The following is a 23032-nucleotide window of genomic DNA, read 5'->3' as shown; positions in this document are numbered from 1 at the left end:
AATAAATAAATGTTATCTTAATTTAATTTTAATTAATAAATATATTTTAGAAATATTAATTCAAATATAATTGTTGAATTGCAATTATATTTAACAAGTAAAATAGTATTTTTATATTGAAATAAATTCAATTTATTAATATTTTTCATTTGTATTCTTTAGTACAATAGAGTAGTTAAATGAAAGATCTAAGTTTTTTTTTCAATTATTTTAAAATTTTGTTTATATTTTTGTTGGTTAAATAATTCCAATTTTTAACTTCTGTGCTTGTTCATTAACCACTACATTTTTATAGAATTATAAATATTGTAGAAATAATCTATTCATAATTATTTTATATAAATTAAAATTGTTTATTTGTTTAGATATTTAATTAGTACTATAATTATTTTTGTTTATGTATATTGAAAATTAGTTATTATATTTCTCAGTATTTGATTTACTGAGCTTTTTGTTTTGTACAATAATTTTGATATTAAAAACTATTTCCATTTTTAATATTTCTATTAGAAGCTGTAAAATGTTATTGTCTTTAAAAATTTGTAAAGGTTAGGAAATTTTTTTAAATTGTATATCAAATATATTTGCATTTTGATTTATAAAATATAAAAAGTATTAATTTTGTATTTGAAATATTTTTATAATTTCAAATGTTATTGGAGAAAAAATTTATAGAAAAAATAAAATATTTTATTAAATGCAAAAAATCACACTATAATATTATTAGTAAATAGTTAAATAAAGTTTAATAGTAATATCAAGTTTGTTTTATTTTACATATTAAACCTCTTTAATAATGAACAAATTTGAAAATAAAGAAACTTTCATGATCAAGGTATTTCATAATTGTTTCCTTTGTGATCCAATACAGGGACGATGATTAACTTTTGATGTTTTATGCTTCTCCTTTTTGTTTTTGTTATCGTTCGACTGTCCTTGATCTTTTTTATTGCCTATTGAATAGATTAAAATAATAAATGTACAATAAATTCTAACATATCTAATTAAACTAATAACTTACTAATATTTTGAAAATGAGTCTCTAATACTGTTGTTCCTTTTTTACTTATTTGCTTTTTATCAGTTTTAAATAATAATTGATCTGTTTTAAACTCAAAATTTTCTTCGACTCCTTCAGAATAATTTCTTTTTTTGAATGTACTAAATACCTAAAAATACATTTATAATAAATAATCTTGACAATTTCATAGTTTAATAAAATTATATGAAAAATATACTCTAGGCGTAATAAAAGGTCTGGCATCAACTTCAACAATATCATCTTGAATATTTGAACCAACATTTTGATCATTATAGGTATCATCATATTCATCATCATATTCACTTGTAACTATACTATATTTATTATAAATATTTTTCGATTCAGCTATATGAGATTTTTCATTTAATAGCTCATTCAAATTTTCATATTTATCTTTTCTAAAAGAATGTAATTTAAATAAAATTTGAATTTAATAACTAAATTATAAAAAATATCTAATTTACATTTAATTAAATGAATAATAATAAATTATTTCTGATAAATTAATTAAGAATGTTGATAAAAAAGAAATCAAAATTAATACTTTTACCTTTTGCCTTTATGTATGCTTATAGAATCTGTAACATCTTTAGTCATAATGTCAAATTGATTATTTTCACTAACATTTAACTTTTCTATTTCGTTCGATAAATCAATTGTAGGTGCTAATTTCTAGAAATATATTATTTGTAAAAGTGAGATGAATTAAAATAAATATATTTATTAAATAAATTTATATATATATATATATATATATATATGTATATATTATACTTCTGAATCCGATGGAAGATATGGAAGAGTAGGATCTAAGCTCTTTAATTCAACTGGTAAACAATCCTCTAAAACAGCATTTATAACTGACTCTTTATTGTAATTATAATACGTAAGACATTTCTACAAATTAAAGCATTTTTAGAATTATAAAAATTTGTAAATTATCATTTTATTGTGGATTTACACATATGTACACTAGCAGTATATACAACTTAGATAAAGAAGTAAGGGAAGTAGCTTTTAAGTACCTAAATTCACAAATGATGATTTAATAATTAGTTTATTCCATAACTCTTAGGTATTGATTTCATAAACAAATTATATTATTTTACAATTATTTTATTTTAGCGTTATATCAACCAATTATACTTTATAGGCGTAAACACAAAATTCTATTCATTTGCATTTAGCCACTGAAATACATGTGTAGAATTGAAATACCGCTAAAAGCATACAGTAGGATTCATGATTAGATATTATTGTACTTTTACTACCATTAAATTTTTGGCAATAATAAGCTTATTAATTGTTGCTATTTAAACAAGTCACACACAGTACTTTTTCTAAACTTTAAATTATGTATCATATCTTTTATAAACCTTCTTTGGTTTTGATATTTGTTATATTTTTTATAATTTGATCTATTATTAATATATACTGACAATATTTTTTTGTAGTTTCCATTTGCATATAATTCTTATGGAAGTTTTTAACACGCCCTCACATTTTATAATTAAAAATAATAATAAATAATAATAAATTAAAAATAAAAAAAAGCCAATAACATTAATATTAATGGTATTAAATTAACAAAACATCTAAACCGATTCATATATTTATAAAATAAGTCATATTTCCTACTTCATAGAGTAAAAAGTTTATTATAAAGTACAGTTATTATAATAAAGTAACATTCGAACATTCATATACTTTTTATAATAATAATCAAAAATAGCAATAGGTCAATAATAGGGTAAGTGAAAAAATGAATAAAATATGGATATATTATTCTGAATTTAATAGGTAGTTTGCAAAGTGTCGAAACTGTTCTTAATAACCAAAAATTTCTAAATGAATAGGAAACTGCCAGATATAACTTATGCAATACTTGTTACATAATATTCATCAGTATTTTAAGAAAAAACAGATACAGATAATAATGATCTAGTACTTTACAATTACTATTATACTATTATATATTATATATAATTATTAAACAACTCAAAAAGCAAGTAAAAATTACTGCACTTTCTAAAATAAAGTAGAAACTATTATAATAATAAAAAAACTTAAGTATAAATTACTACACCATCTATTAAGTTTTACATATTCAGTCCCAAGCAACTAATATTTATTTACTTAATTTAAAAGAAAAACAAATATGTATCAAATAAAAATATATATAAAATTGATGTATATTTTAAAAGCATTGATAGTATATGAAATATATTAAAATTTTAGAGAGTAGCTAATTAGATTCTCTTAAAATAAACTGTGTTAAAAAATAGAATCAGTTTTTTATTGAAATTTTTTATTTTGTTCACTCATTGAAATAGATATTTTTTGTTATGCTTTCCTCCTATTTTTATATATTTATATATGAAATTTGCATGTGTAGTTTGAATCCCCAGCTTAATGCTAAGATACAATTAATTTTCTGTATATATATAGTGTGAACAAATGAATTATTTTTGTAGTTACTTTATTATAAATTAATTTGCATTTGATGATTTAACTTATTGATTACACACTTAACATAAGATTTGACTATATTAAATAATAAATTTTACTTAACTAAATTCATAATGATAACTTACTAATGTGCATAATTAATATACAGCTAATTCGTTTAATTTGTACAATATTAAATTAAATATAGTCTATTTTAATAATTACAAACATTTTAGATGTTTTTGAATTAAAAACCATTCATTTTTATTAAAAGAAAAATTAATTTTCATTTATTTTTAATGTGTATAATAGAAAGATAATAAATTTTATAACTAACTTATTCTATTTGAATCTAGATGTATTGAATCCTATGAATTAAAAAACTTATAAATTACTAAAACAAAAATTTACTTATGTTATGAAAATTTAGTACTAAAAAGTAACTACAGACATTTTAAAATATATTTAAGTTAATAGAAAATAAGAATAATCACCGGTAAGTACTGTGAATAATTTTATTTTACCTGAATCATTCCTTCACTAAGATTACAAAAAATATCTTTTATGTCGGATATTAGAGATAATAATTCAACTTCAGATTTGGCATTTGTTTTATCAATAGAAGTTTTATTTTTTGTTTCTAATATGTCATTGCTTTGAACATAATTAGATTTTATCATATCATTCTAAAATAAAAAATATTTTTATTAAATTATATATAAAAAGCAAATGTAAATATTTATTAATATCCAGTTGATTAATGTTTAAAAAAAATTACTTACAGGAATTCTTTCAATTGAAGTACATCTTAAAGAAAAAACTGGTTCATCCAAACAAGAGAAAATAGAATTTACAATAAATTCACATTTTATTATATCACTTATGAAAATTTAAGGAATCATTGATTATATACTTATAATTTTATTATATTAATTCTAATTAAAAATTAGAATATATTTTACTTAATTCTATGATTTCTTGTATTAATAAATTGTATTAACAAATTATTCTTAAAATTTTTATTTATACTGTTATTTTATGGGCTATTACTTTTTCTTTCTTTATACTAATTTTATATCATTCTGCCATTTAGGTTTAAAAATTTATCAGAATAAATTAAAAATATTTTCATTTTTCTTATATAATCAACTTAAATTCATCTTTTAAGAATAATACACTTTTATATAGGATTGTTTTTATTTCCAAGTTGTAAACTCAGTTTTTTATAAACATTTATTTATATGTATTTGAAATAATAGTAATACTATAAGTACTCGGTGCAGAGCAAAGTTTAAATAAAATATAAAAAAATATACATAATGTATAAATAAATTGTTTTAATATTTTATGATTCTTTAAAACTAAATATTGTAAATTAAAGATGGCAAATTTTTTTATTTTCAAAATTTTTATAGTCAATGATATTAAAATATATGTTATATTTTTAATACATAAAACAGTTTTATTCAAATAAATATTTGTATATATGGAATTATTAAGATTCAAATTTTTGCATAAAACAACTAGTTAATAAATTTTTAATATAATTATGAAATTTAATACAAAAGTGATCTATTAATTTTATTCACAGATTATTATAATAAAGTGTATGTTAATAAATTAATTAAAATACATATGATAAAACTATTAATAAATTAATATTAACAAATTTTTATTATTAGAGTACATTCAATAATTTGATGTAAATGCATTTTAACAAGGATACAGATCGGGATAAAGATTCAATAATGTTTGAAAATCATCAGTAACAGGATAAACATTATGATAATCAATTATGAATTTTCTTTCAGATAATATGTACATCAAGTTTAATAAAAAATCTTCTACAATTTCATTAATTTCAGAAGAAATGAAATTTCTATAAAAAATATGAATATTTTTAAAATATATAATATGTAAATTTAACTTTAATATTACCTATTTCCAATATTTTTTATTTGTTTATAAATAATTGTTCGATAAATATGTAAAATTTCTATCCTTATAACATCAAGCCTGTGTTTTAATTCAACATATTTTTGTACAGTTTCATCTACTGATGCTAGATCATTTAATCTTTTATAAATTTCTGGTATTGTATTACTATATATTGATATTATTCTAAATTTAACATTAATTAAATCTATTAAAATGTCTATGAAATTATTATATAAGTTAAATAATTATAAGTATTTACTTTGCTGGAAAATCTTCAACTTTAAAACTATCCACACAAGCATCATAAATATCTAAAAATATACTGATTGTAGATACTGTATCAAGCAAGTATAGTATTAAGTATTCCAGATTAGGGAAAGTTATTTCAACATTTGCTCCACCTCTTTCAGAAAGAAGAATTGGTTTTCCTTTTTGATTAGTAGGGCAATCTTCAAATCTTTTCTCAATTTTTGTTAATGCCTGCGTAATCAACAATTTATTTAAAAAAAAAATTATATTAATAAATTAGACTTTGTATAATAACTACTTTACTTGTATAATAAATATAATAGCCTTTTCAAGATCTGCTTTATAAAATGGTTGTAAGACAAATACAGAATTAACAATTTTTTCTACAATTCTTCTATTATCACGTCCATATTGTTGACATAACTCCATTAAAATTGGTACAGTAAATATATACTTATTATATAATAACTGTGCATGCTCTTGCAAATTGATATATTCTGTAGGGCTTTCTTTATTTGTTACTAGTCTAGTAAATACAATGAGAATATTTTTTCTAATCATATTAAAATGTTCCCTTAAATGATATGTATTATAAAAATATTCTAAAGTATAAAAATTTGGTGCCTCTTGTAGAAATGTAATAATTGAATTCATTATACATGGGTTAAAAATAATATTGGACCAAAACCTAAAAATATATAAATATTAAGAATCTTATTTATATTAGAATAATAATTTTAATAGTCAATATCTTACTTATAGAAAGGTAAATAACGTAACCAAATTAAATCATTTAAAATAAAACTAGTAAGTTCAAACCATTGTTCTTTGGCTCCAATAATATCTTTTCCATTTGAATCTATTAAATTTGGTGTTTCATAATTTAAAAAGTATTTTTTTTCAACCCAATATTTATCCTATAACAAGAACATAAGTTATACTTAGGATTAATAAATAAATATTAAAGACAATAATTTTATTTATATCAAGACTTACTAATGCTGGAATTCTTTTAATAATTCCATTAATTTGAATTTCAAGTTTTAAATCTTCTAATGGTTTATTTTCTGGATTCTAAAATAAATTTTATATAAGTTTTTATACGACCAAATTCAAAATATACCAATATTAAAATTATGTCTAAAAAGAAGATAATATTGTTTTACCTGAAATATATTAAATTTCCTAAATAATATATCATTCATGGTACAAGTTGTATTTTGAAAACAGCAAACAACAAAAATGTATTCATGTAAATTTTTTTACTCGTAATAATCTAATCTATTAAATTTTTATACAATAATCATACAATAATAATACAATGGTAAAATTATACATATTAAAAATATAGATAAAAATAATAGAAATTAACTAAGGAATACAGAGTATGATTTTAGAGATTATATAGTTGAAAAGAAAGATAAACTTATTGACTTTCAATTAGGTATAAGATACTTTATATAATATATTTAATTACAAATATAAATATTAATAATTTTAATATTAAAAAAAAACTATAAAAATGAACTATAAATTAATCAGCAAATATCTAAAAAATATTTAGATATACATATAAGTAAATTGTCCATTACTATCCTTAAATTGAAAAAACGGTTTATGTATATTTTACTAATGTACAAATCTATAAATGATACTTGTTTGTAACATTGTAAGCCTATATTTAAAGTGCATATATTCGAGAGAACTAAAAAACTTAAATTTTCAATCCGTATGCTTAAAAAATACTCATTACTTAGATTCTTTGATTATTATTATAAATATGATAATTTAGCAGATTTTGAACAAAACTATGCGACGAGTTTTCAAAATCATGAATGGGAAAAGTGCTATATTACGTAAGGCATATACAATACACATTACTCCTTGTAAAAACTTACAATTTCTCTATACAAATTCCCTATTTTAAATATATAGGGTATTCAACAAAGAATGTTCCGTTTTACAGAGAATTTATTAATCTTAATTGGGATTGATTGAAACATGAAATTATATATATATACAATTTTTTAAATTTAATAGTTTAAAAGTGTAAAATAAAATTTATAACGTAAATAATAAAAACATAAATTTTTAGTTACATTCTTGTATAACAAAAATAATCTAAAATAATTAATATAGTTTAAGGTAATTGAAAAATTAGTAATAGTTTAATTTATTAATATAATATAATATAGTTAATATAATATAATATAATATAGTACTATATATATAATATAATATATATATAGTTTTATATAATATATAAAACAGTTTAATTTATTAATATAATATAATTTATGTTTGTATCTATGTAAATTTGCAATATTATATATTTTTTTTAATTTCATAATTTATATAAATATATTTATTTAATAAATATTTTTAAATATTATAAAAATATATTTCTTATATAGTATTACGTAAGGAATTATTCATCTATATTGTAATTAATGTAATTAAAATATAATTTGTTATTAAATAAATTTTAATAACAATACCTTTTCAAAGAATACAGAACTATATTATTTTTTAGATACCATACATAATCAGTACATTGTCTTTATCATTTTAATATAGCTTATTTATTATTATTAATATAACTTTATGATTCAATTAACTCACTCTTTATGTACGTATTAAAATTTTAACTAAATACAATTATTTTATTATAAAATTAGTATTACTAATATCGAATATCGTATTTTAAAATTTCTTGAAAGTTGAAATATGAAGTTTATTAATTTTCTATCGAATAAGTCAACTCCCAATTGTGATGTTATTTTCCCGATTTCCACTGGATTTTGATATTACTAGCTATTCTATAGTATAGGTTCTTATGTTTGCAATATTTTTACTTTGTATATTTATGTTTTTAATATAGCTAGTAATATTTAATACTAATAATTTGATTCTTTAATACTGGTAATATATAAATATATAATTAAAAAAAGAGTAGGTAATTTTTTAATTTTATTATTATAAAATAACACAATTTACTATATTAAAGTATTATCTAAAAATTTTAGAGTCAAATTAATTATTAATTCTTACTAATTTTTATTTTATTTGATAACGATGAAGAAATTATCATTTTTCAATAAATATTCAATTAATTGTAATTATGGTATTATTCAATTTTTAAGTTAAATTTGTAAAAAAATTTACTATGTAACTTCTAACAGAATCATTGATAGCAGGATTATAAATTTTTTAAGTTTTCAAAATACATGTAAAGTAGTGATGAATAATAAGAAATATAGCTAAATGTAAGTATTTTACTTCACTTTATATATTAAAAAATTTAAACTACTAGTTTAAGCAATACCTGATTATACAGCTTGGTAGTATATTATAATTTATCCAATATATTAATAAGTACGCTGATCAAAGAAAGTCATATATTTTTAAGAAGCCAACGATTTCAGTAAGGAAAAGTAGAATTTATGAAGCTAATAGTTTAATAAAAATTATAAAAAAGGTAACTACAACATTGATAACATGGAAAACATTATAAAATACATATATTCATATAATATTGTTTAATTATGTATGTTACGGATTGCAGCAATTTTATGCGGTAAACAAAATGGGAGAGGTAAAGTCACCTATGTTTAGTAAGAAAAACTTGCGCCGAGTCATAAACAATTTTGCGAACTCGAAAGGCCTCACTACACAAAATAGTCGAATGTACGACCATAATTCCGAGAAGTATTAACACGTGAATCCTGCAAAGCTATGCCCTATTGACGTCACGAAAAATACGGCATAGTAACTGCCACCGATGCGTTGTCGGCGCATCGAGTTGGTCCGAGAATATTTAAGGAGCCGCGCTTGACGCTCTCGCCCTCTTACTAGTTCAATCAAGCATTCATCAAGATCGGATCGCCGTCCTACAGATCGAACCCAGCTCAACGTAAGCCAAGCTAGTCTCGGCCATCCAACACTGCACAGAACGACTCCAGCCCAACGGAAGCCAACTCACTCGGCCCACCAACGCTGAAGAGATCGACTACAGTCAACGGAAGCCAAGCTCACTCGGCCTACCAACGCTGCGACAGAGATCGACCTCAACACACGTAAGCCACGCTATTTCACATGTTCTTACGTACCATTAGTGCAACAGAGATCGACTCCACACACGTAAACTACGCTATTACACACGTTCTTACGGATCACTAATACACGGTTCCCATCAACTAAATAAGCAGCAATATTAATAAGTGGTCATTTTCTTACAATAATTGTCATTTTCTTCATGTTTTTCAAAATAATGATGAAAAATAATTTTAATGAATTTCCTTTCAACAATTTTACTAAGCCAATTAGGTTTCTAGTTAAGTATTTATTTAATAAAATTCTTAAATATAAGTAGAAAAATTAATTTCATGAAATATAGAGGAATTTAGCATTGTTCGGAATTGGAGCATTTTCCAGGTATTTGAACATTGGGAGAAGTATTAGCCTTCTAACTCTTGTATTTGTAAACATTGTGTCTGGGATATAAAATAAAAAAAAACCTCCCGGTGATGTTGGGTGGAGGTGTTGCTGGCAAGTGGAGGAGGCAAATGCAATGATTCAATTCTACACACAGTATATCTTGGTCTTTCCTTTATTAAATACAATAATATAATAATAGTTAATGGTATAGAAGTGTATGAATGGAGAGTATGAGTGACTTATGTATGAGGTTTCTTCAATTGTTTTACGTGCTGATGAGAGTGTGTGCAATTTCAGTAGTGTGAGGCGTGAATCCTTCCTTTCATGAGAAGTGTCGCTGTTGTAGCCGGCGCGCACTAAAGGATCGAATGAGTTAATGCTACTTTAGCCGCCGGTGTGCTCCGTTGATGTATGTTGTAGTTATAGTTTTGTTATTTTCACTCTTAGTTTATGTTTGCACTAGCATTTCTTGAATATAAGTTTAACGGATTCTGATAGTTTTGGCATCACTATTGGTTTGTTAGATTACTTATTACTTGATGATTAAGTACTTGCATAGCTACAGAGAGTGATAACTGTAGGTTGTATGCCTGAAGATAGAATAGTGAGCCCGTTGTGGTGACTTCGTAATTGTTACTATCACAGTGCACTGGGCACGACGCGCTGCTCTTAAATATTCTCGTAGAAGCTTGCGACGCCGGCAGCACACCGGTGCCTGTTGCTATACCAAAATTTGTCGTGACGTCAGTAGGATATAGCCTTGGAAGGTTCATCGGCATTGCTATTCAGAAATATAATCGTATATTCGAGTTTTCGGCGTAGGAAATTTCCCGAATTCGCTAAATCCACTTGAATTCCACTATTGAATTCCGTTTTCAACTGCTTCAATTCCGAACACATTGATTTCGGGAATTCTCGAATATTCTATGCCTTATTTTCCAGTGTCCTACAATATTTCTGCTTAGCAACGTCATTTTAAATTCTACCAAATTTGTAGAGCCTTACTTTCTTGGAGTTCTCGAATATTCTAAAGCTTTAGTCTCTGACGTCAAGCAACACTTTCGGCGGCAGCACCTATGTATTGTTGCCAGCTAAATAAGCTGCCGCGCGAATATTTAAAGTAAGCTCGCGTCCAGCCTCTCTCTCAATGAAGACGCCTTGACACTGATCACGATTTGTTCAATTCCGTGTACGTATTCAACAGGCTTGCAGGCTCATTATAAATTATTCAGTCAATCAGTTATCAGTCATTACGCTATTCAGCTAGTGCTTTCTGCCATACACCAGTCACTCAGTTGCACTTATTTTACATATATCATTCAGTCTAACTTTACAGATAAAAACTAGGTACTCAGTTACGCTAATGCAGTGAAGCCATTATATTCAATACCCTTTCAAGTCTCAAGTGTGCAATAATTTAAAGCAGTCAAGAGTGCTGATTGCATCACGAGAACGGACACGACTACAAGAAGCGCAATTTCTAGGTACCCATTCGCAGGATCCAGCAAGGAAACTGAATCGCTGTAAGTAAAAACACAATCAAAGACCTATTAATAATTGTACACCTATCACAAGCCAACAAGGCACCTCTCTAATTATACGACAAGCACCAAACAAAAAAGGCACCTATCTAATTGAACGACAAGTACCAAGCCAAAAAAGGCACCTCTCTCGAAGTGTGCAGCCAACACAGTCTCTCCATTGAGAACTCAATACGTTACCATCACGTGACATTACACGAAAAAGTACCAGAGATTTACAATCTCTTACTATCAGTATAAAAATTTACCACCAAGCACACTATGTCAAAAGGATCCGGAGATTTACGACCTCCTACCTCTATGTAGTGCATGCTAACGCCACGTGGCAACCACCACCGAACTACAAGATCTCACCGATTCTCAACGTCATCTTAGAATCATTATTATTGTGTAGTTTATAAAAAAAAGGCAATAAACAGCACGATAAGCAAATACATGTAATTATTGAATAAATGCGCTATCCCTTCCACATGCCCGCATTTCTTTCCCTCACCCGGCAACTGGTAGTTATAGTCTAATCTAATCCTCTTGGTCATATGACAACGGATAATGGAATTCTACGCAAGCATAAAATAATTAAATTTATCTGTATATAAAAATTATAGTTTATGTAGTGCATTTAATATAATATATTATATTATAAAATAATTGAATTACATTAAATTTTTGTTGAATATTAATAGTTATTTTAATTATTTTAAACAATATACTATAAATTTAATAATATTAATAATATTCACATAAATCCCTTGAAAAATTAACTATACCTTTAGTAAAATTTAGCTTTTTCATAATTAAGCCTTTTATTTGCAGCAAATACACAGCATTTGTCATTTTTCCCCAAAGAAAAAAAGACCCTTTAAAAACATTCGCTTATGTTCTTATTACAATGTATCATTCAATGAAATTACAGTTCTAAATATATTTTTTACATATCTGTATTTAATAAAACCACTGATTAAATTTTTGAATAATGAAAAATAATAATATTTAAAAAATCATTACCTTTGTTTACTATTTTCATATTTGTTATGATTACAAAGGAACGGATTTGAAGGAATATTAATTAGGAATAAAACTTTACACCAAAATTGGTATTTGTAGTGTAATATATGATTTCATACAGTTCAATAAAATCATTGGACAATAGATTGATAATTATATATAAATAATAATATATGCTAAAATAATAAAAGAAAATGTATTAATAGTATATAATTAGGAATCTTTAACTCCAAAATTTATTCTCAATTCACAAAATTTATAATATTAATATTTTTTATAAAAAATAGTTAACAAACATTAATATATATATATATATATATATATATTAACTTGTTTAAAAATATATTCAATTACATTGTAAAATTTGATATTTTATTAAATAATATAAAGTACATAAATTCCTAAAATCTAGTTACTTTTTCTAAATTAAATTCCAACTTAAGGTGGGTTCTCATTTTTAGTAAATCCTACTGTTACCAGCTACTACATCTTTTGTAGATTTTTTTATATCTATTTTGTATTATATAATTATCTTTTTTATCTGTATAAAATACAGGCATTTAAATATAAAAATATTGTATGAATGAAAATTTACTTTAATAAGTTTAATAAGTAATAATTTAATAAGTTGTAAATAATTTACTGAATTTCGTATTATTTTACAGCCTTTAAAATGTCTTTGATACAGTTTAATTCTTCATCGTCAAAAGATTCAAATATGACTTTAGAGAATATATATAGATCTCCACAAATTAGAAAAAAAATTTTAAGAAATGTTTATATGAATGCACAATCTTTGCGTAAGTATAATTATTAAATTTATCGTTTTTAGTTTATGTATTTTATAATTAATTTTTTATTTATAAATATTTTTATTCATAGAGAACAATGTAAATAATAAAACTATAGGAAATTTAGAGCGTATAATTAATAAAGCTGATGCAATAAATCAAGAAGCAAATAGTAAAAATAATAGTAAAGATACTTTATATAATATTTTTTCTATATTAAATGATATACAAAATATTTATTCAAAAATTTATTTTTAAGTAAAAGATCAAAGTGAAGTACTTTTAGATTCTGAAATAATGACAATTTCATCTAATGTATTAAAAAAATGTACTTTTTCATTATCCAAAAATATTAGCTGTTATAATTTTCTTGAATTTTCTGAAAAAATAGTAAATATATTTTTTATTTATGTAAATTAAAAAATTTTCAATAAAATATATTCAATTTTCAATTTTCATTTTTAGAAAAATTTTTTATATACTGTACCTGATACTATATTGGATAATAGACATGATTGGTCTCTTATAGGAAGTGAAATATTATCATATTTCAAACAAACTGCCACATTTTCAATCATATTAGGTATAACAAAATGAATGAATTTTATATGAAAATTTATTAAAATTATTTGCATATTTACTTTTAGGTACTCTTCAATTAATTCCACGGAAAGAAATTGTAAGACGTATAATTATTAAAGAATCTCAAGCTTTTATTAAAAGACCAGAAAATATATTATTCAACAAAATTGAAAATAGTGTAGAACAAACTGTAGTGGAAATAATAAAAATTCTTGGACATTATCAAAAACAGAATAAGAAACCATTAGATTTTTTTACATTAGTACTTCATCCTACTGATTTTGGAAAAACTGTTGAAAATGTATTACATGTTTCTTTTTTAATTCGAGATGGTATTATTCAATTTACAACAGGTAAAAAACAAATCATTTTATATAGAATTATATTGTTTATTAAAGTATAAAATATTGATAGATGCTAGTGGAGTTCCACAATTACAAAAAATTAGTAAAAATGGATTAACAAACTCAAAAGAAAATAAAAATAAAAAAAATATCCAAAATGTTCTAACTTTGAATATGAGTCAATGGAGAGTAAGTTATTAAATATATAAACAATTTTAAATATTGGTTCTAAATTCATATTATTACAGGCGTTGGTACAAGCATATAACATAGAAAAACCAATGATTGATGGAATGTAAATACAAAAACTAGATCGTCGTTAATGTAAATCTTACGAAAAATTAGTATTACTTAAAATTAAATATTCCTTTAAATTTTTTTAACTATTCAATGAAAAATTATAGAAGTTTGTATTTAAAAAAAAGGTATTTTAAAATAGTAAATAATATGGATGTATTTTGATTAATTATTTATTATAAGTTATTTTTATAAGAAATTAGACAAAATAATAGACATTTCTCAATACAAATATATTTTTGAAAAAAATTTTATTAAATTTTATTTAATATATACCCTTTCATAGTATATTAATAAAGCAATGAAAAAGTAGTGCTGTTTAATACACATTTTTTCATTATATATAGTGTTTATATTTCAATAATAAATTGAATTATCGATGTACATATTTTGAATGATATTTTATATGAATAAATGATAGATGACATATTTGTTAAAATAATCTCATTCAGAAAACTCATTAAACTAACTTTTAATAATAAAATTTATGAGTTAGCCAAAAATTCTGCTTTGGCTACTACTTCTTCAATTGGACCAACCATATAAAATGCAACTTCAGGTAAATGATCTAATTCACCATTCAAAATTTTCTGAAATCCTTTGATTGTTTCTGCAAGTGGTACTAATTTACCTGCATGACCAGTAAATACTTCAGCAACCTAATAAATAATATTAAATATTTAATCAGAATGTAGTTTGATTTAATAAAGAGTTTTAAAAATTGAAATATACTTGGAATGGCTGAGATAAGAATCTTTGAATTTTACGTGCACGTGCAACAGTAAGCTTGTCTTCTTCAGATAGTTCATCCATACCTAAAATAGCAATAATATCTTGCAACGATTTGTAATCTTGTAAGATTTTCTGCACACCACGAGCAATATTATAATGCTCAGCACCAATTATGTTTGGATCCATAATACGGGAAGTTGAATCGAGAGGATCAACGGCGGGATAAATGCCTATTTATAAGATATGTAATAAATTTTATTTTATACAACATTGTGATGATAAATTATGATTACCAAGCTCAGCAATAGCACGCGACAAAACAGTGGTTGCATCTAAGTGAGCAAATGTGGTGGCAGGTGCAGGATCAGTCAAATCATCAGCAGGTACGTATATGGCCTGAACAGAAGTAATGGATCCTTTTGTTGTTGTTGTAATTCTTTCTTGCATGGTCCCCATGTCAGTTGCTAAAGTTGGTTGATAACCCACAGCAGATGGTATACGCCCTAATAAGGCTGATACCTAACAAACAATTTAAAAATAATTTATAAAATTAAAAATAATTCTATAATATTTTAATACCTCAGAACCAGCTTGAGTGAACCTGAAAATATTGTCGATAAAAAGTAACACGTCCTGTCCTTCTTGATCACGGAAGTATTCAGCAACAGTTAAACCAGTCAGAGCAACTCGTGCACGAGCACCTGGGGGTTCATTCATTTGGCCATATACAAGTGACACCTTAGATGTTTTATCTTTAAGAGAAATTACACCAGATTCAATCATTTCCTGATACAGATCATTGCCTTCACGAGTTCGTTCACCAACACCAGCAAATACAGAGTAACCACCATGAGCTTTGGCAACATTGTTAATCAACTCCATAATAAGTACGGTTTTACCAACACCAGCACCACCAAATAAGCCTATTTCATTAGATAAATTACTTTTTTTTGAAAATCGATATGAAAATAGAGTAAAAATAATAGTATAAATACAATCATACTGACCAATTTTACCACCCTTGGCATAAGGAGCCAACAGATCCACAACCTTTATTCCAGTTACTAAAATCTCTTGTTCAACTGACATCTCTACAAACTCTGGAGCATCAGCATGAATAGGAGCAAGTTTATTAGTTGGAATAGGACCACGTTCATCAATAGGTTCACCAATGACATTGATTATTCGACCTAAAGTTTCAGCTCCCACAGGAATACGAATAGGATATCCACTATCCAAAACATTTTGGCCACGTACAAGTCCTTCTGTACCTAATTAGCAATTACATAACAATGTATTGCTTATTCCATTTAAGATGTAAATTTATTTCAAGCAATTATTTGAATAAGTTTACCATCCATAGCAATTGTACGAACAGTGTTTTCTCCTAAATGTTGAGCAACTTCCAAGACTAGTCTAGGTGTACGATTTTGAACCTCCAAAGCATTAAGAATAGGGGGTAATTCATCATCAAATTGCACATCAACAACAGCACCGATAACAGCTACAACTTTTCCTTGAGCACCTTTAGTTACTGTTGCTGATTTAGTTGCATATTCTCGATCTAAATTTAAAATGTATAATTTCCAATACCATGAATTTCTTTATTAAAAGTCTAAAAATTTATTTACATATTATAATTGATATCAACAAAATATATATTAGATAATAGACAACCATCCCAGAATTATATAAGGAATATTTACTATTAAAATATCTTTATGGATGAGTAAAGGATATGTAACGATAAAACTTTAAATTAATCCATGCTCATTTAACCATATTTAATTTAAATAAAACAAGAATGAAAAATTTCAATAATAGCTAATTACAAATTAATTAAATGATTTGTTCTATGGTCCTTAAGTTCATTAGAAAAATGTTATGATATAATGAAAGAATTTTGCAATTTTAACAAAATTCCAAAAAATTATTCAAATTCTGATTTAGATGACTTTAAAATTGTAATCATATTTCATCTGCACACTCAACCAAATAATGTATTACATAACAAGACGAGTTTGCATGACATTTTTATGTAAAGCAAGAGGAAAAGTAAATTATGAAATTGATTTAAAACTTTAAAATAATAGAAAATAATTTTTTCATGAGTTAAAAATACTTTACAAAAACACAAAAACAAAAAATAGCGTAATTCGACAAGAATATGGAATCGATTCCTACCGGTACCTATAGTTAAGGATTTAAAGCGTTTAAACTACTAAAACCTAAATAACTTACTGAAGGTAGGTAATGTTCCAACAATTTTTGTAAACTCTTGTTGAAATAACGTTGGTTTTACAGTTCTTATAATTCCAATAGCAGTTTTCGACATAGCGCTTAACATCATGACGATTAGGTGAAAATGAATTACGTCTTACAGCAAACGTATGACTGAGAGATGAACTTTAAATAGTACGGTATTTAATGGATCGTCTGATGCAAGTATATAAATCTGACTCAACAATACTACATGTATCATACAACAGAAACTATTTTAAACGCATTATAAACGCATGCGCAGGAAAACTGTTACTGGATTGGTTTTTGTAAGTGCATGTAATTTTGATAAATCAAACAACCCTCGAATGATTTGATACAATGACATTTCGCTCATATTTTTCAATAAAAAATGTTATCTATTTATTTTTTAATATGGTATGTTATAAAATGTATCAAAACAGTATGCCATACATTTTTATAAATATTATAACAGTTATACAAATATTGAATAAAATATGTTAATTTAATATTAAAAAAATGTCTTTTCACGCAGGCTTTATACACTGAAAATATATATATTTATATTATTTTATAATTAATTGATTTAACTATTCAATATAGAACAATGTGCTTAAATTATTGTAGCTATAAGAAACAAATAATTGTATTTATTCTTAAATAATTCATAAATATAATTTAAAATATGTAAAATTATTTATTCGAAATATATATTTATTACAAAAGAGTTCAAATTTATACTCAAATGAATTTATATAGCTATAGTTATTTAAAATAATACAATAAAAAAGCATATAATTTCATTTTATTATTAATATGCCATTCTATATTGAATTACTTCTATTATTACTTATTAAATTTTCATTTTTAAATAAAAATTTAAGTAAATATTAAAATTCAAATAGTGTGTTATAATTAAATATGATCATACATTTTTATAGAAGAATACATTAATTTACGTCTATTGCACAGTTGATATTAGTCATTATATACAAAAAATGATTTATACTATATTTTTGAAATTATTTTAAATTAGAACATATTGTAATAAATCACTAAAATTTACTTAATTAATTTTTTCTAATAAAATATCAATTAATTAAATAGTCTATAAAATTTGTTAAATATATTCTAAAATATACACTTATTTGTTTACTAGTCAATAGCCGTAGTAAAAATTTTGTTTGTGATATAAAACTTTCACCATATTCTTATCCAAATATGCATTTATTTCATAAGTTCAAAAAATGTTTAGTGAATTTTCATTATACTGAATATATATACTATATATACTGAATTCTTTTAGTTAGAAATATGCATATTAGAAATACTTAGCAGAATATGCATCATATAAATAATATAATTCATATTTTTTAATATTCAAGTTAAATTTTTTTTACATTTTTAACGAACTTAATATGACGTTATATTCATGGCATGTATATGATAGTCTATTTTCTAATGAGATAGAAACGATCGATGAATAATACAAACTTAAAACAAAGACCAAATTTACTACACTGTTATCGCGTTGATTGTAGCGAATATAGTAAATGTATCCAGTTAAGTTATATACAATAAAGTAAACTTTAATATTCTAAATAGAAAGTGCGATATAAAATTTAAACTTTAAAAGCATAAGTGCGGTATTATTACTCATTGTATTTTATTTTGAAAAAGTAAGTCATAGTACTAAATTGCTTCTTTGAAAAGAATTGTTTTTTGTATGTACTATTGCAATATTAAACAGCATACGTAACAATGTTAATGTAATGTATATCTAAAAATAATGTAGAAAATGTAATAAAAAATAATTAATATATTTATATTTATATAATAATATATAATCTGTTTTTAACAATAACAACATATTTGATAATTTTATTCAACATTAGTTTTACATTAAAATGCATATTCTTAAAATATAATTATTAAAATAATTATTTTTATAAATTTTAAATACAATATTTTATTAAATTACAGTATTTTATTAAATTGAAGAAATACGGAAATATTGTTTTTTATAAAGTAATAAACAAAGATTACGTAAACTTATTGATACACTTTGTAGAATTCAATATTAAAATTGTGCGCATTTAAAAGAACCAATAAGCATTGATATCTTCTAGCATGCTTCAAATTATTTTGAACTATGTTCCAGTTCTAACTTTTCTTTTGATTTTTTTTCCTTTACTTTACCGCCAAATATTAATACAACTTCATATTCAACGGTAATTTCACAGGCCGATGTCTTTAATATTGTACAGTATTTTATTTCTATAATCTGTCTCATAATTGTTTTGATCACATTATCAATTATCGTAAATTGAAGAAAAATGTATGTACAAGTCGTGACCATCGATGGTAAAAAAAAGACGGTACTTAATGTTTCAAAATTAACAAAAATTAAGGATTTAAAAAACGATATTGAGCAAGAATTTGGAATAAAATGGGCGCAACAAGGTTTGTTTTTTTGTGGAAAACATCTAGAAGATGACTGCACTTTATACGATTATAGTATTAATATAAATAATGTTATACAGGTAAGTTTTAGTATTTGAGTAATTAAAAAATTAATATGAAAATAATATTTAAGAAATATTGTTAATCTATTTATACCATCTTTCTTATTATTTCAAATATTAATTATAACGTATTTGTTTATATGCTTTAAAATTTGAAATATGTATTGTTATTTATTTATGCATTTATAATCTATTCAGTAATTTGTAGAAAATTCCAAATTTTATTAATAATTTGAATGTTATAAAATCCTTATTTAGATTATTATACAATAATATTGATATAAATTTCTAATATTTAATAATAAAATCGAACAATTGTTAATCAAGTAATTGATATTTGCAAATAAATGTTATTAAAAGTATGTATTTGATAATTGAATCAAGATTTAACTCATTAATTTGATATATTAAACTTATTTTATAATATAGAATTCTACAAGTGTTAAATAAGTAATAATTTTATAAAAATTAATTTATTAAGTTTTATATATTTATTTAATAAAAAATTCTTTGATATAGGTAATGATAAAATCAAAACAAGAGGACCTAATTATAAAAAATAAAGGAAAAGAAATGAGAAATGATGAACCAATGGTAGAAAAGACTAAAGATGAAATAAATGTAAAATGTAAATATTATAAAGTAGGAGATGCCATTGACTGTACCGATAATGCTCTTGGAGCTTGGTTTGAAGCTTTGATCCTTAAAATATTTACAAAATTTGGAAAATTAATGTATAAAGTTAAATGGGATTTACCTGATTCAAAAGACGATGAGCCTTTCGATGTTGATGCAACTTCTATAAGACCTAGAGCATGGAGAATTTTAAATTTCAATCATTTGGATGTTGGTAAAAAAGTAATGGTAAATTATAATTTAGAAAATTCAAGTGAAATAGGTAATTGGTATGATTTTACAATATTAAAAACAAATGAAACTTTTAAAGAATTAATTGGTACTGTACATATTGGGGATGGCACTCGATCTGTTGAAAACTGTACAGTTAATACAAAATTTGATATATATATGATTGAAAAGCCAGTTTTACTTATGGAAAGAGATGATGATTTCATTACTTCACATATACCTACAACACGAAGGAAAATACCTTTCAAATGCTCCAATTGTCTTGATAATCCAAAAAAAAAGTGTCGAGAATGTAGTTGTAAAATTTGTGGCAAAAAAAATGATCCTCATCTTACCTTGCTTTGTGATGAATGTGATGATGCATATCATATGGCTTGTTTAAATCCTCCTTTAATGGATCTGCCAACCAATGATGATTGGTATTGTCCAGATTGTAAAGTAAATGCTAATGAAATTGTAAAATTTGGTGAAAAAATCATACCGAAAAAAAAGCATAGCAATGTGGTTGGTAGTAACAGAGATTGGGGAAAAGGTATGGCTTGTGTTGGTAGAACAAAAATTTGTACAATTGTTCCTCTTAGTCATAGAGGTCCCATTCCTGGAATAGAAGTTGGTACTTTATGGAAATTTAGAGTTCAAGTATCAGAAGCTGGTGTTCATAGACCTCATGTTGCAGGAATTCATGGACGTGCAGATGACTGTGCTTATTCAATTGTTTTATCTGGAGGTTATGAAGATGATCTTGATAACGGTGAAGAATTTTTATATACTGGTTCTGGTGGAAGAGATTTGTCTGGAAATAAAAGAACTGCAAAACAAAGTTGTGATCAACAATTAACTTTAATGAATAGGGCTCTAGCTTTAAATTGTAATGCTCGAGTGAATGTAATCGAAGGAGCTGAAGCAATTAATTGGAAAGCAGGTTTACCAATCCGTGTTGTACGAAATTTTAAACTTGCTAAACATAGTAAATATGCTCCAGAAGATGGAAATAGATATGATGGTATTTATAAAGTAGTAAAATATTGGCCTGAAAAAGGTCAAAGTGGTTTTAGAGTCTGGCGTTACTTATTAAGAAGGGATGATCCTATATCGGCTCCATGGACAAAGCTAGGTAAAATTAGAATTGCTCAGTTTGGTTTGGAAATGATTTATCCCGAAGGTTACCAAGAAGCTCAAGAAAAAAAAGCAAGATCAAAGCGCAAATTTGATGACAACGTTAATTCTGTATCTTATGTTTCTACACAAAAAAAGCAAAAAACTGCTTTTAAAGTAAGCAATGAAATTACAAATTTGATAATACAAGATTCATCAAATGCTAAATTATGGAGTCAGTGTAATGACTTTAAATCTCAAGGCAAACAAGCATATTTTGAAAAAGTTTCTATGGAATTTTCTTGTATTGTCTGTCAAGATTTAGTATTTAAACCTGTTACAACTCCATGTGCACATAATATATGCATAGCTTGTTTAAAGCGAAGTTTTGAAGTCAATACTTACGCATGTCCAATGTGTCGTACATCTTTAGATAAAAGTTACAAAATGTTAGTTAATGAAAAACTATCATCAATTTTACTTTCAATGTTTCCAGGATATGACAAAACCAGATAATTGTAAATTGACTTTTTAGGACAATTACAATTATCCTGTTCTTTTTTGAAAATCAGTATTAAGTATTTATAAACCAATAATTTATATGTATTTTTATTAAATGACTACCTTTGTATTAATTCAAGGTTCTAAATATTAATCAATTCTTCTACTTTGTTAGATTGTTGAAATAAAATAGTCAACAATTTAATTTAGCAAATTAAATTTCAAATAGTTGAAATTTTTAGAAAATTTTAGAATATTTTTTATTTTATGTATTTAAAACATAAATTTTTCGAAAATGTATTTATAATTATAATAAATGGTTATAAAGTAATGATTTTAATCACAATTTACAGTGTAAATTAAATTTAAACTAGAATTAATTTTTTAAGCTATCATT

At 24.1% G+C, this 23032-nt stretch overlaps 3 protein-coding genes across 3 annotated transcripts; 1 reads left to right on the top strand and 2 right to left on the bottom strand.

Moving 5' to 3' along the window:
* Positions 1-1100: 1100 nt before the first annotated feature.
* Positions 1101-6882, bottom strand: LOC105366558 (activating signal cointegrator 1 complex subunit 2; the record flags this gene model as incomplete). The annotated part of the gene is made up of 13 exons (XM_011505050.1): positions 6844-6882; positions 6674-6751; positions 6434-6594; positions 5981-6365; positions 5688-5908; positions 5434-5611; positions 5217-5335; positions 4273-4369; positions 4015-4173; positions 1817-1939; positions 1593-1714; positions 1239-1440; positions 1101-1169 (listed from the first exon to the last, which is right to left on the bottom strand). Coding segments are annotated over exons 1-13 (1953 nt in total), but the record flags the coding sequence as incomplete, so codon positions are not given.
* Positions 6883-15140: 8258 nt separating this feature from the next.
* On the bottom strand, positions 15141-17857 carry ATPsynbeta (ATP synthase, beta subunit). The gene is made up of 7 exons (XM_011505003.1): positions 17648-17857; positions 16761-16970; positions 16414-16677; positions 15986-16329; positions 15700-15925; positions 15407-15636; positions 15141-15333 (listed from the first exon to the last, which is right to left on the bottom strand). The coding sequence occupies exons 1-7, from the start codon at positions 17754-17756 to the stop codon at positions 15160-15162; spliced, it is 1557 nt and encodes a 518-aa protein (XP_011503305.1). The 5' UTR covers positions 17757-17857; the 3' UTR covers positions 15141-15159.
* A 1992-nt stretch (positions 17858-19849) lies between these two features.
* Positions 19850-22700, top strand: UHRF1 (ubiquitin-like with PHD and ring finger domains 1). The gene is made up of 2 exons (XM_011505002.1): positions 19850-20190; positions 20692-22700. Exons 1-2 carry the CDS (start codon positions 19984-19986, stop codon positions 22648-22650), a joined length of 2166 nt encoding a protein of 721 aa, XP_011503304.1. The 5' UTR covers positions 19850-19983; the 3' UTR covers positions 22651-22700.
* The last annotated feature ends 332 nt before the right edge of the window (positions 22701-23032 follow it).

The sequence above is a fragment of the Ceratosolen solmsi genome, unplaced genomic scaffold, assembly GCF_000503995.2.
Source record: "Ceratosolen solmsi marchali unplaced genomic scaffold, CerSol_1.0 scaffold49, whole genome shotgun sequence".
In the NCBI taxonomy this organism is placed as follows: Eukaryota; Metazoa; Arthropoda; class Insecta; order Hymenoptera; family Agaonidae; genus Ceratosolen; species Ceratosolen solmsi.
The sequence above is the reverse complement of the archived record's forward strand: the minus strand, read 5'-3'. Positions and strand labels throughout refer to the sequence as shown.